At 40.8% G+C, this 13,415-nt stretch overlaps 3 protein-coding genes across 5 annotated transcripts; 1 reads left to right on the forward strand and 2 right to left on the reverse strand.

Moving 5' to 3' along the window:
- Positions 1-777: 777 nt before the first annotated feature.
- On the reverse strand, positions 778-4,342 carry rfxank (regulatory factor X-associated ankyrin-containing protein). Its single transcript, XM_039001033.1, has 9 exons — positions 4,125-4,342; positions 3,795-3,923; positions 3,479-3,601; positions 3,143-3,208; positions 2,908-3,008; positions 2,671-2,796; positions 2,502-2,568; positions 2,300-2,380; positions 778-2,171 (listed from the first exon to the last, which is right to left on the reverse strand). Exons 2-9 carry the CDS (start codon positions 3,916-3,918, stop codon positions 2,119-2,121), a joined length of 741 nt encoding a protein of 246 aa, XP_038856961.1. The 5' UTR covers positions 3,919-3,923; positions 4,125-4,342; the 3' UTR covers positions 778-2,118.
- Positions 4,343-4,486: 144 nt separating this feature from the next.
- Positions 4,487-11,897, forward strand: borcs8 (BLOC-1 related complex subunit 8). 3 transcript variants are annotated; one of them, XM_039001035.1, is made up of 6 exons: positions 4,487-4,632; positions 4,787-4,899; positions 5,090-5,154; positions 8,736-8,843; positions 9,204-9,295; positions 10,688-11,897. In XM_039001035.1, exons 1-5 carry the CDS (start codon positions 4,596-4,598, stop codon positions 9,271-9,273), a joined length of 393 nt encoding a protein of 130 aa, XP_038856963.1. In that variant the 5' UTR covers positions 4,487-4,595; the 3' UTR covers positions 9,274-9,295; positions 10,688-11,897. The 3 variants fall into 3 exon arrangements, with proteins under 3 accessions (XP_038856963.1, XP_038856962.1, XP_038856964.1); XM_039001034.1 differs by having other exon boundaries at positions 10,691-11,897; XM_039001036.1 differs by lacking the exons at positions 9,204-9,295; positions 10,688-11,897 and having other exon boundaries at positions 8,736-8,847.
- Positions 9,961-12,629, reverse strand: tmem221 (transmembrane protein 221). The gene is made up of 3 exons (XM_039000344.1): positions 12,337-12,629; positions 11,696-11,781; positions 9,961-10,487 (listed from the first exon to the last, which is right to left on the reverse strand). Exons 1-3 carry the CDS (start codon positions 12,627-12,629, stop codon positions 9,961-9,963), a joined length of 906 nt encoding a protein of 301 aa, XP_038856272.1.
- Positions 12,630-13,415: the final 786 nt, after the last annotated feature.

The following is a 13,415-nucleotide window of genomic DNA, read 5'->3' on the forward strand; positions in this document are numbered from 1 at the left end:
CATGGAGGTGGAAACATCATTCTTTGGGGATGCTTTTCTGCAAAGGGGACAGGACGACTGCACCGTATTGAGGGGAGGATGGATGGGGCCATGTATCGCGAGATCTTGGCCAACAACCTCCTTCCCTCAGTAAGAGCATTGAAGATGGGTCGTGGCTGGGTCTTCTAGCATGACAACGACCCGAAACACACAGCCAGGGCAACTAAGGAGTGGCTCCGTAAGAAGCATCTCAAGGTCCTGGAGTGGCCTAGCCAGTCTCCAGACCTGAACCCAATAGAAAATCTTTGGAGGGAGCTGAACGTCCGTATTGCCCAGCGACAACCCTGAAACTTGAAGGATCTGGAGAAGGTCTGTATGGAGGAGTGGGCCAAAATCCCTGCTGCAGTGTGTGCAAACCTGGTCAAGAACTACAGGAAACGTATGATCTCTGTAATTGCAAACTAAGGTTTCTGCACCAAATATTAAGTTCTGCTTTTCTGATGTATCAAATACTTATGTCATGCAATAAAATGCAAATTAATTACTTAAAAATCATACAATGTGATTTTCTGGATTTTTGTTTTAGATTCCGTCTCTCACAGTTGAAGTGTACCTATGATAAAAAATGACAGACCTCTACATGCTTTGTAAGTAGGAAAACCTGCAAAATCGGCAGTGTATCAAATACTTGTTCTCTCCACTGTATATACACACACACCCATAACTCCTTTGGTCAGTGTACCACCATGAAGAATAATACACACATGAAATAGGACAAATAAGTACTCACCAAATTATTTATTATTAAGGTGTTATTTTCAATAATTCATTGTCATACTATGATATAACACGTCATATGTGAAAAAAAGAGACAGACTGTCAATGATCCTGAAAAGGCTTCCACTTGTGTTCCCGTCAGGATGCCCAAAAGATGGAGACTTGGCTAAAATCATAGATTTTTACCCAGAAGACAGCAGCTCACTACAAATATCCTTCAATGTATTATTAAATGTCTCTAAAATCATACCAGTTCAAATTAGTTGTAGTAAGTCTTGTTCGAGACGGAATGGCCTTTTAATTCAAACGTGAGGCAGCTTGATGTAGAACTACACCGCCTGGACAGGACACTAGTCTTAGTTGTAATAGTTGCTTAAATAAGTTGTAATAGTACAGAAAAGGTATGCCTGGACCTGAATACTGTTATACAGAAATGTTGATTTTAATGCATAGTAGCTACAGAGCAGCTTTCAATTAATATTGTTCTGTGCCGTTCTCTTTCATTACTCCTCTGCTTATCTGGTTCTTAACTCCACACCCACAGATTTCCCATTCAGGAGGTCCCCACGGTGCACAGGCTATAAATAGTGTTTGAGAACACTTCTTTGGCCGAATAATTGTTTACTCCTTGGACATCCTGGGGGAAAGAGCTTTGTGACGTTTCTGTTTCTGCGTGAGAGAGGGAGAGACTTATAGGGAAAGAGAGGATATAGTGCCATTGAAGAACATGACTGCTGGAAGACTGTACCACCCCAAATTAATTGTTTTGAATGGGAACCATATCTGACTGCTTTTGGTGAGGACATTTTAAATTGGTTACCTGCTTGCGCACACAAACAACAAGGGGAAAAAGGATGATTTGGCCTCGACAAAGAATCTGGATTTTATTGCAGCTTTCCAGGTTTTAAGGTCGCGCAACCACCTGCATATTCAAATGCTTGTGCCTTGCATTTAATTTCCCATTCCAAATGAACATCGTAAAATGTGTATGCATTTTGTTTTTGAACATTTGTTTACTATCCATTGGTGCTATACCTCCAATTTTTTAAAATATATATTTAAAGATAGTTTGTCCCCCCCAAAAAAGAAATATAAGCATTTACATAATATAAAAAACATGTTGAATAAATGTACAAGATAGGAACCACAGTGTCCCTTAACGTTGGAGCTTCCGTTCCAAGTGTCTTCGCTACCAACCGCCTTTTGTGGCTTCAGTGTTTTGGTCAACCAGCTCACCACTGATGCCAGCAGGTGATCCTCTCTTCAGTGTTTTGGTCAACCACCTCACCACTGATGCCAGCAGGTGATCCTCTGTTCAGCACAACGTCCTCTCTAACCACATCCTGGTGCCCTTAGCTGGTGTCATGCTTTTTTCTTCAGGAGTTTCAGAATATGGTCCTCTAACACCTTTTGGACTGAAACAAAACATGATTTACAAAACTTTTTTTTACTTGATTACATGATTTACTTTTGCCAGGGATTTTTTTTTTTAATTTAAAAACTTTTTTGTTGTTGAAGATGACATATTAGAGAGGGTGCTTACCTTGTTTGTGTCCGAGGGCAACAGCTAAGGCCATTGGACTATACCCAGAATCTGCCTCAATGTTCATGTCTGCCCCTTTATCTGAATTACAATCATAAGACCATATCATATGTATTTCTGCCACTTTGAGATGACTACAGTACTTTGGTTTTGGAAATCATTAATTAAAATGAACTGTGTGCAGGGATATGAGGCAACGTACCTAAGAGGGCCTCAGCACACCTTACATGGTTCCCTCTAACAGCGTACAGGAGAGGAGTACCACCATTCTTAAACATAAAACATCCAATGAATAAAATCACCTAAAAACATATTGAAGACTGATGTGTGATATTTCTGAAGAAATCAAGAATCCTAATTTACACCCTTACCCAGTCATAAGCATTGATATCTACTCCATGTTCAAGAAGACGTTTCACTATGACTGCATAGCCTCCTGAGCTCGCCAGGGTCAAGGCACTCTCCCGTTCCCATGCTATCGTACTAGGATCTGCCCCCTAAGACACACCACACAAGGTCATAGCAGCCACACAGGTTACAATCAACCACCACCCTGTTTATGACTAAACATTGAATTCAATAAACAAGGGTCTAGAAATATCACTAACGTTTTCCAGGAGGAAATCCACCATGGCTTTCTCTCCAAACGCTGCTGCCCACATGAGAGGAGTTAAGCCCCGTTCATCCTGGTGGTTTAATAATGAACTGTCTGCAAGGTCAACAAACATTTTAATATTACACAGGACACCGCCTACAAGTCATCATGCTGGTTCCACAAGGCTACACAAGTCAGGCAAGTTCTACTCTTTGCACCATTGGTAAGTGGATATGGACATTTCTCACCTTTGCTCAGGTGTGTGGCCACCTGTAAGACCTCCCCCTGGGCAGCTAGCTGGTGGATGGACAGAACTGATGAGACATCAAAGGGTCAGTGTTTTGTACATTTAATTGTCCATATACTAAATGATATGCATAATATACCTTAATCTCCCTCAGTTATATACAAATACACAGGCATATACATATACAGTGTACATAAAACCACAGAGATCTTTTAGGGTCATTCCTGTGCATTATCTAATAGATTATGAATGAGAGTGCATACACAGCAGTGTTTAAGGTATTTTGCCATGAACAAAGAGTTGATTGTGTTTTCTGAGTTCAGACAGACATACTTACTGTCTAAAGTAGCTGGTCTGACTGTGACCTCGTTCCCACGCTGCCTATTCGTGAGGGTGGTGGAGTATTTCAACAGGCTCTCCTCCTCATCCACACCCGTGTTCTCTGTAGTCACCCTCACACCTGGTAGCAAGGAGCAATACAGATATTTCATCACATTTGCATACCCCAATGCCTATAATCATATGAGACTTTATGCAAACTGAAAATGGTGTTGACACATTCACTGCAGACAAATGGACAGGTGTGACTACTGTATGAGAAAGCCTATAGACCTTGCAAAACCAGCAAAGAGTTGTAGGACTGACAGTCATACCATTTAACCTCTCTCCTCTGGCCTCCCCTGGTAGACATGTAGTGGATTCCAATGCTAGGCCATCTGAGAATATGTGTAAACTGGCTGCAAGATCTGGTATCTCACCACCATCTGTGCCATCCATGGTCTCTTGAATCAAAGTAGATATATATATTACTATATAGATTAGCTTTAGCCAACAGAAGTCAAGAGAACAAATATGGAACAAATGTCTATGATTATCTCACTATCTCTTACTTTTCAAAGCTGAAATGATGGAAAACCATTCTACATCAGCTCTTGCAAAATAGGAAAGTCTCAATGGCACATTATAAAGAGATTCATTTTTACCTTTATGTCGCAAGCAATGGTTTATATGTCCAGCTCACAATATCGGATAAAATAGCAACATCAATGTTTTATTCTTCAATCCAACTTCCTGATATCAAAACTGAAAGTGAGTTTATTTACAAAATCCCATGATGCAATTGATAATGGTAAGCCGCCCGAACTGTCAATCCATTCATTACATTTCTTATAAATAACTTTATCCAATGAAGTGTTTTTGAATGTGTGCATGTGTAATGTATGAAATTGGTTGACTGATTTTATCTACGATAATTGTGCAATCTACCAGTAAACGCGAAATATGTCGAGAGAATAAATATCTAGGAACTATTTTTTAAATTCGTGTTTCATTCCGAACATGATTTGTGATGCGCATGACAGTAACACCGAAACTGCATTTTTATTTTTGATAACGCTTTAACACGAATTAAACCCTTGCAAATATTTAATTGTATATCGTTTAATGTGTATAAGATGGAGGACCAGGAGATGCAACTGAAAGTTAAAAGAGGTAATTAGCGAATACTTTATAGTACAATTGTTTGCTAAAGTCAACTGTCATCACCAGCTAGCTAACCTTAGCTAGTAGCTGCATTAGCTAAACAGGTAACGTAGCTACTTGTCATAACAATATATATTATATTATTATATGTTTATCTCTGCAGTGACTGACAAATTCACGGAGAACATGTACGTGTTGGCTAACGAGCCATCAGTGGCTCTTTATCGACTGCAAGAACACGTTAGAAGGTCCCTCCCAGAGTTAGTACAACACAAAGTAAGTAACGTTAGTGAATCTAAAGCAGCTGAGCTACAAATTAACTTGCTAAGGAGAATAAATGTAGTTATGTTACTTTACAGTAGTTATAATGGGCTGTCCAAAAACACGTCTAAAAAGTAAATGTATACCGGTAGCTACTTTTGCAGTAACGTAATTCATAATATTATTCTCTGATCATTTCTTCCAGACAGATATGCAGAGCTGGGAGGAGCAAAGCCAAGGAGCAATCTACACTGTGGAATATGCATGCAGGTAATGTACCCAAGATGTACTCTTAAGGAGCCTCAATTGCGATACGGTTCTAGAAACATAAAGTCCTTTACTTTCATTTCACATCACAAATACACTTACTCTACACTGTTTTAACTGGCTTTATTACAGTTGCAGCCAACAGTATTTTTCAGTGACAACATGTTTTTGGTGGCCTTCTTCCTTTACAAACGGGTGTTTGGAGCATGCTAGATAGCTAATTAGCACAGCTGGACCCTCTATCTTTCGTATACATACGCAGTACCATAGAGATATGGCCGTGTGGAAACCATAAAAGGTGTGTATCAATTAAAGTATTTCTCGCTGATATGAAAGATAAGGTCCTTATGCTTCCAAACCCGTACCGCAAGTGATGTGTGTTAATGTTCAGACCAAGCGTTGGGTGTCTTAACAAAACTCCCCCGTACAGAAAACGCCTTCGTCCAATGACTTATGTGTAATTTTAATAGAACTGTGAGTCAACCCCCTTTTGGGTTCTCAGCTGAAGGTATGGACCACAGCTGGCTCCATGTGAACTACAATTCTGACACTTTGTTTTAACGAATAGAAATGTTAATAATCCTCGCTTGTGATACGGTTTTAGAAACCTTTGGAACTTTCAGACCAATGAGAGAGAATATTTCAAATACAAAAAAAATACACGTACTGTACGCATTTTAGCAAAGTTGCGCCTGGCTGTAACAAAGCCTGTTCTTAAGTGGGTCCGACGCATAACGAAAAAGACATTACAGACAAAAGACTTTACAATTGACATTCATTTAAAAACAACGTAGTGTGTGTGTGTGCATCTATCAGTTACACATACATATCAGTACATACACACAAGTAGGTCACATGGGGGAGAGGCGTTGTGCCGTGATACCAGGTTTGCTGTTCAGTTGTGCTATATAAGATGGAAGGGAGTTCCATGCACTCATGGCACCATATAACTGGACAATAATCAAGATAAGATCAAACTAGAGCCTGCAGGACTTGCTTTTTGGAGTGTGGTGTAAAAAAAGCAGAGCATCTCTTTATTACGGACAAACCTCTCCCCATCTTTACAACCATTTAATCTATGTTTTGACCTTGACAGTTTACAATCTAAGGTAACACTAAGTAATTTAGTCTCAACTTGTTCAACAGCCACACCATTCATTACCAGATTCAGCTGAGGTCTAGAACTTGGGGAATGATTTGTACCAAATACAGTGCTTTTAGTTTTAATGTTCAGGACCAGGCCACCCATTCCAAAACAGACTGCAACTCTAATGTTTTCAGTGACTTCATTAGCTGTGGTTGCTGATGTGTATGTGGTTGAATCATCAGCATACATGGACACACATGCTTTGTTTAATGCCAGTGGCAGGTTACTGGTAAAAATAGAAAATAGTAGAGGGCCTAAACGCAGGTCGATGTATTGCAATCCGGATGTTTACTCATGAACGAAGGCAGGTGCACAAGACGGAAGTACATGGACGCGATGCATGCATACTAACAGGTGTTTACAGTTGAAGTCGGAAGTTTATATACACTTTAGCCAAATACATTTAAACTCAGCTTTTCACAATTCCTGACATTTAATCCTAGTAAAAATTGGTTAGGATCACCATTTTATTTTAAGAATGTGAAATGTCAGAATAATAGTAGAGTGATTTTATTTCAGCTTTTATTTCTTTCATCACATTCCCAGTGGGTCAGAAGTTTACATACATTCAATTAGTATTTGGTAGCATTGCCTTTAAATTGTTTCACTTGGGTCAAGCGTTTCGGGTAGCCTTCCACAAGCTTCCCACAATAAGTTGGGTGAATTTTGGCCCATTCCTCCTGACAGACCTGGTGTAACTGAGTCAGGTTTGTAGGCCTCCTTGCTCGCACACGCTTTCTCAGTTCTACCGACAAATTTTCTATAGGATTGAGGTCAGGGCTTTGTAATGGCCACTCCAATACCTTGACTTTGTTGTCGTTAAGACATTTTGCCACAACTTTGGAAGTATGCTTGGGTTCATTGTCCATTTGGAAGACCCATTTGCGACCAAGTTTTAACTTCCTGACTGATGTCTTGAGATGTTGCTTCAATATATCCACAATTTTTCTGCCTCATGATGCCATCTATTTTGTGAAGTGCACCAGTCCCTCCTGCAGCAAAGCACCCCCACAACATGATGCTGCCACTCCCGTGCTTCACGGTTGGGATGGTGTTCTTCGGCTTGCAAGCCTCCCCCTTTTTCCTCCAAACATAACAATGGTCATTATGGCCAAACAGTTCTATTTTTGTTTCATCAGACCAGAGGACATTTCTCCAAAAAGTACAATCTTTGTTCCCATGTGCAGTTGCAAACCGTAGTCTGGCTTTTTTATGGCGATTTTGGAGCAGTGGCTTCTTCTTTGCTGAGCGGCCTTTCAGGTTATGTCAATATAGGACTCGTTTTACTGTGGATATAGATACTTTTGTACCTATTTCCTCCAATATCTTCACAAGGTCCTTTGCTGTTGTTCTGGGATTGATTTGCACTTTTTTGCACCAAAGTATATTAAGCTCTAGGAGACAGAACGAGTCTCCTTCCTGAGCGGTATGATGGCTGCGTGGTCCCATGGTGTTCATATTTGCGTACTATTGTTTGTACAGATGAACGTGGTACCTTCAGGCGTTTGGAAATTGCTCCCAGGGATGAACCAGACTTGTGGAGGTCTACAATTTTTTTCTGAGGTCTTGGCTGATTTCTTTTGATTTTCCCATGATGTCAAGCAGAGGCACTGAGTTTGAAGGTAGGCCTTGAAATACATCCACAGGTACATCTCCAATTGACTCAAATGATGTCAATTAGCCTAGCAGAAGCTTATAAAGCCATGACATTATTTTCTGGAATTTTCCAAGCTAAAGGCACAGTCAACTTAGTGTATGTAAACTTTTGACCCACTGGAATTGTGAAACAGTGAATTATAAGTGAAATAATCTGTCTGTAAACAAATGTTAGAAAAATGAGTTGTGTCATGCACAAAGTAGATGTCCTAACCGACTTGCCAAAACCATAGTTTGTTAACAAGATATTTGTGGAGTGGTTGAAAAACAAGTTTTAATGACTCCAACCTAAGTGTATGTAAACTTCCGGCTTCAACTGTATATGGTTTTGCGCATGTGCCAGGTGATATACATTTCAGTACCGGTGCTCTAAAAAGTTGGGGAAACAATACTTTTCTGTGGATATTTTGTTTAAAATGTTGAGCAGCTGAAGGACCAACCACACAGACAACCAGTAGAGTAAGTTCAAATGTCATTTATTCAACATTCTGGCTTGTCATGAAACTCTCTACGATTTTGCAGTGCTTTCTTTCAGACTGTATACCAAGAATTGGTATAAAAGTCAGATTTATTAGGTAAGTGTTACTCAACACAGCCAGGTGCATCGGGCAGTGCCAGGACATTTCCCTCACAAGGCTAAAGGGGGCGTCCAATGACCCAATGTAATGCGATGGAATTGGAGTCATGGTCTAAAGTCTACTGTTTAGGATTTTAATTATATTGAAAACATTGATCGGCAATTCAATGTTGTATTTGTTAACACACATATTTTTATTTCCAGTGCAGTGAAAAGCATGACAAACAGCAGCCTGTACTTCAAAAGCATCGATGGCCTCCTTCGTCAAGCCATCAGCATGAAGGAACAGATCAGCACCTCCCAGGGGCGCAGGTAAGAGGCAGTAAACATCCAATTCCACTCACTTTGGCTCTGGGAAACCATAATAACACTGTGTCCTTGACACTGTAACAACACTGTATCCTTCATTTGTCTGATTGCCCACAACCCACTCATCACTGCTGAGGAGAAAAAACACAATCTCCCTGCTCAAGGGTGGAGTTGATGAGGCTTATAAACTCCTTTTGAGTGAAAGCCAAGGTAACTTTTTCATAGACGTGGGCCACCATTTCTTGTTTGTAGTTATTTTCCTTTGCAATCATCATCCTCCTTTCTTTGCATTATTTTATTTGCCATTTTTGTCTCTCAGTTCTGTTTTCTTAATTATTTCCCTCCATTGGCACATGCATGCAGCGCACATGAAGCGACCCCCTCTCCCATTCCCCCTGCCACTCCACCACATCCCCCATCCACTTCCTCCTGACCTCTGGAAGACACTGTCCAAGGTTAGTCGTTCCTCAGGCATCACACTCAAAGCTATACTTGGCCTCAAGGACTTCTAGGCACTCTCTTGACTTTCAAGTAAGTGCACTAGAATGAACCTGAATGTGCTAATACTGGTTTACTTAAACTGTTCCACTTTATTTTTACCACAGAGTGTTTTGTAACAACATACTCACGCCTTTATTCAAAGTTCTGAAATATGTTTGTTTTACAGTATGCAGACTAAACACATTGTGTAATATACAGTTTTGGCAATATATTTCAAAGACCACCTACCAAACACTTGAAAATATAAAGCATTTCTCTGCCACTCGTTAAATTGTATAATCACGTAGCAACTATAGCATTAGCTATAAGTTACTAACATTTTCCATTGGAATACCAGTAAGTAAACATTCTAGAGAGGGTTTAATAATGATGGTTTCTGTGTAAAAAGTCAATACAAAGGCAATAAGGGAACGAGATGTTAGGAAAGGTGTATTAAAATGACAGTTTCACTGTATGTCTGTATTGAAATGTACAGTAATAGTATTAGTGGTGCTTGGATAATGAAGGGATAGCTCAGAGCTTTTAAATAGCTTCAGCTATTTTCTATCCATACTGTATTCTTCGGAACGTTTGATGGTTAGGTAGGAATGTACGAACTGCTAAGACTTTGCAGGTCAGGTCACACCAGAGTAGAGTCTTTACTGGAGGCTCCTGACTTGCGGGCCAGCACGCTCCGCATCTCATTGTTAATGCCATTCCAGGGCTTAGATGGAGACTGCAGCAACTCTGTTGACAGGGTCCTGTGCATTCTAGAACCACTCACACCACTACTGTAGCCCTCCTTGTCACTGCTGTGGCTCTGAGGGCTGTGGGATGGGGAGTACTGATGCTGGTGATGCTGCTTAGGGTCGGTGCAGGGAGGAGGGTAGGACAAATGCCGGTGGAGTTTGGAGTTGTTGCGGTGCCTCCTGGGTTTTTCCCCGTCTTGGAGCTTGCCTTGCCGGGCGGCAGGGGTGCTCCCACCGTGCTGGTTCTGGTACAGGGTGTCAGTGTGTTCCCCACTGCGGTAGTGTTGGGCGGTACGGGCGGCTTTGACCAGGGAGTGAATCACGATCATCAGCAGAATCAGGATGCCCGAGGCCAGTACGCATGCGCTGGCGATGCCTGTCTCTACCTCAAACACCAGCAGCATGTAGATGGACATAGCTGCAGCAGAGAGGGAGGGATAGAGAGAGAAAGCTAAACAGATGAGAGGGTGATGGACACAGTGCCAGGTACAGAAAGATGAGTCTATACACTGTAAGAAAGATCCATTTTTCTCCCTGGGGTGAATAACTCTAAATAATGTAGTGCATTTCCACGGTTGTGTTTTTGTGACCTATTTTACTATATTGGACATCTCTCAGCAGGAGAAGAACCACAGACCCAAGAGTGCTGAAGGAAGGAGGAGAGAAACACAGCTCTGGGATATGATGATGACGACGACGACATTGTGGCATTGCAGTGAGGCTCTGGCTAAGTTCCCTCTGAAAGGGAGCTGTGGGGTCAGGAAGTCATTCACCCTACCATCACAATGGTGCACTGCCCCCACCGCCTCAACAAGGGACTCAATGGAATGGAAAGCCAGCAGCTTTGCTTTGCCAGGACTTGCATTAACACACTTCCGAAAATGAACGTCAAAGACGTCATTGTTTTGGGCCTTGTGTATCAATCAATTGGAGGGACTCTGAAAGTAGTGACTTTTGCCTCTGCTGCAAATGAACTGGAATATATCTGTAGGAATCTAAATGAAGTTTTCCTTTCTAGGGTCACAACTATTTGGTAGAAGCTGTTAATTGATTAGCCGTTGGTCTAAACGTATAATGTCTGATAATTTAGCTAAAGCAGATTCATTTAAGTGATTGCACGTGAGGTTCATTTGTATTTATTGTGGAACCCCATTACCTGCTGCCAAGGCAACAGCTACACTTCTTGGGGTCCAGCAAAAATGAATGCAGTAATATATAGGAATATAATTTTAAACATTAAAATAAATGTTACAACAGATTTCACAATATATTAACTGTCTCTCTGCAGGCCACTACTCTAATGCAACACACTATCCAGGTGTGTGTGTGTGTGTGTGTATGTGTCCGTATGTGTGTGTAGTGTACATATGTACCCATGTGTGTGACCCTTCAGTCCTCACTGTTCCAGAAGGTGTATTTGTCTTTGAGTTACTTGATGTGGAATAGAGTTATGTGGGCTAACTACTGTGTACATAACGCTACCAAATATGTAGCAGTTTGTTACTTTTGATTTTGCCAATGAGTTTGAGGTGACAAGTGTTAAGACCAGCTGGATGCAGATTGCTTTAGTCCACCATATGTGCTGGTCATTAACTAGGCCTTACTGTTATTTGTTGTTGGTCTTACCTGCAAAGTATACTGAAACCCCAAGGCAAAATAGTCCGATGGTCACATGTCGGACAGCTCGGCTATCCAATAGGAACCAGTCTGCTCTGTGGGAGGAAATTAAGCAAATGCAATCAGTGACATGATCATGCTATTTGTGGAAAGTGCTAAATTACGTATTATGTATTTTGACCTAAATAAATAAATTCAAGGTTGCAATTAGGCCTTCTGTCCATAATTGTTCTATCATGTGGGATACTTTTCTGCTCAAAATAGATTGTTTTAAACAGAATTCTTTGTCATTACTTACACTGGAGTGCACAGAAGCTAAATGAGAGTAAATGTATAAGCCAAAGTGGGAAAGAGCAGGGCCACTGAGCCCAGGGGCCTTGTGCACTGGGTGCATAATGAGGAAATGCTATTGTTTGTCCAGGATTCATACCGAGTTTAGAGATAGGGGTCGGTCAGTGAAGTAGCCTCAGCACACACTGAAAGTTATGAATTTATAAGAATGTAGTATTATTTTAATTTCTATCAATGTCAAACATTAATATAGGCTAATTAAAGCACATTATTCAACCAAATAAACTACTGGTGTATCAGTGATAAATGTTAGCCTACAACAAATAACATCCTAAGTATAGGTGTGTTGATGGATTTACCTTTCCGTATCATCTTCTCTGCATATCTCGGTTGTAAAGTAGCTGTGCAGAAGGCAGACCACGACAGAGCTCAAATTGAGCGTGAGAGACAGAGCAGAAAGCACTGTAGACACTGGCATCAGCACTGCCCAAACATTAGTTGGCACGATGGAGATGGTGGGGGGAGATTCCTTCACAGCAATCTGTTGTGTTTGTAAATGGAAAATCAGATTGACCGATAGCAGAGACATAATCCCTGATAGGATCCCTAATAAAGCAAGGACCATCAAAGACCGCTGGCTGTAAACCGTCATATTTGGGTAATAAATCACGGACTGACGTCGACGCACTTGTCTTCCTTGGAAAAAGTTATCGCGGTGGGAATCCACTTTATCCTCCGGATCCTTCTTGCGATCCTCTTTTCCAAAGGCTTCAATCTAACATAAAATGTAGTTTTAAGTGTAGAAAAATGTTTTGAAAAGGTAAGAAACCTGTGATTGAGAGTCCGATCATGGAATTAGAGTGTTATTTGCGTGTTGTGCGCGAGCACCCACTCCCCCAGCCGAGCATGTGATGTTCTTTAAATCCCCAGATTAGAAACTTCGCAACAACAATGGACTTTTCACTTGGATTCTCCGGAACAATGCGTTGGTGTGCTTGTCCGAAGCAGTCCACAGCCGGGGGGAAACTACAAATTTATACAAGTTAGAAACTATTCACTTTCCTTTCCAAAACATGAATTACCCCGGCATGAAGGCATTTTGGGAATGTTAACACAATTGCAGTAGTGCGCATTGAATTTAAACCTCAAATACATTTTACATATGAAGAAACCATGCTCCAGAAAACAAATATTTCTATTTGTATATTATGACTTGGTTTTTATTTATGTTGGGTTGACTAGGCCACCGTCATATTTTTGGTGCAGACATGCTATTAAAATGAATAAGGATCCATCAACATACATTCTTTAGTTCTCAATAGCTCTTTAATTAGGCATTGTCTATTTAATGAATCAATAGTAGCCTCCTGAAAATAATCAAACAAAGTGTCTACATTAGTTATTGTTTCGCTTATCATGCACGAGCGTCTTAAATTGC

Source organism: Salvelinus namaycush, chromosome 9 (assembly GCF_016432855.1).
Source record: "Salvelinus namaycush isolate Seneca chromosome 9, SaNama_1.0, whole genome shotgun sequence".
NCBI classification, from domain to species: Eukaryota; Metazoa; Chordata; class Actinopteri; order Salmoniformes; family Salmonidae; genus Salvelinus; species Salvelinus namaycush.

Bases quoted from the DNA above. Each gene is read 5' to 3' on its own strand.
- rfxank (XM_039001033.1), bottom strand. From the start codon at position 3,918: ATGGATGGCACAGATGGTGGTGAGATACCAGATCTTGCAGCCAGTTTA. The intron at 3,602-3,794 runs GTATGACTGTCA...CCTTGCTACCAG, and splicing joins CAGAGGAGAGAGGTTAAATG to GTGTGAGGGTGACTACAGAG. The intron at 3,209-3,478 runs GTAAGTATGTCT...ATGTCTCATCAG, and splicing joins CAGACCAGCTACTTTAGACA to TTCTGTCCATCCACCAGCTA.
- tmem221 (XM_039000344.1), bottom strand. From the start codon at position 12,629: ATGACGGTTTACAGCCAGCGGTCTTTGATGGTCCTTGCTTTATTAGGG. The intron at 11,782-12,336 runs GTAAATCCATCA...TTCCTCCCACAG, and splicing joins AGAGAAGATGATACGGAAAG to AGCAGACTGGTTCCTATTGG. The intron at 10,488-11,695 runs GTAAGACCAACA...TCTCTGCTGCAG, and splicing joins GGTTTCAGTATACTTTGCAG to CTATGTCCATCTACATGCTG.
- borcs8 (XM_039001035.1), top strand. From the start codon at position 4,596: ATGGAGGACCAGGAGATGCAACTGAAAGTTAAAAGAG. The intron at 4,900-5,089 runs GTAAGTAACGTT...CATTTCTTCCAG, and splicing joins CAGAGTTAGTACAACACAAA to ACAGATATGCAGAGCTGGGA. The intron at 5,155-8,735 runs GTAATGTACCCA...TTTTATTTCCAG, and splicing joins ACTGTGGAATATGCATGCAG to TGCAGTGAAAAGCATGACAA.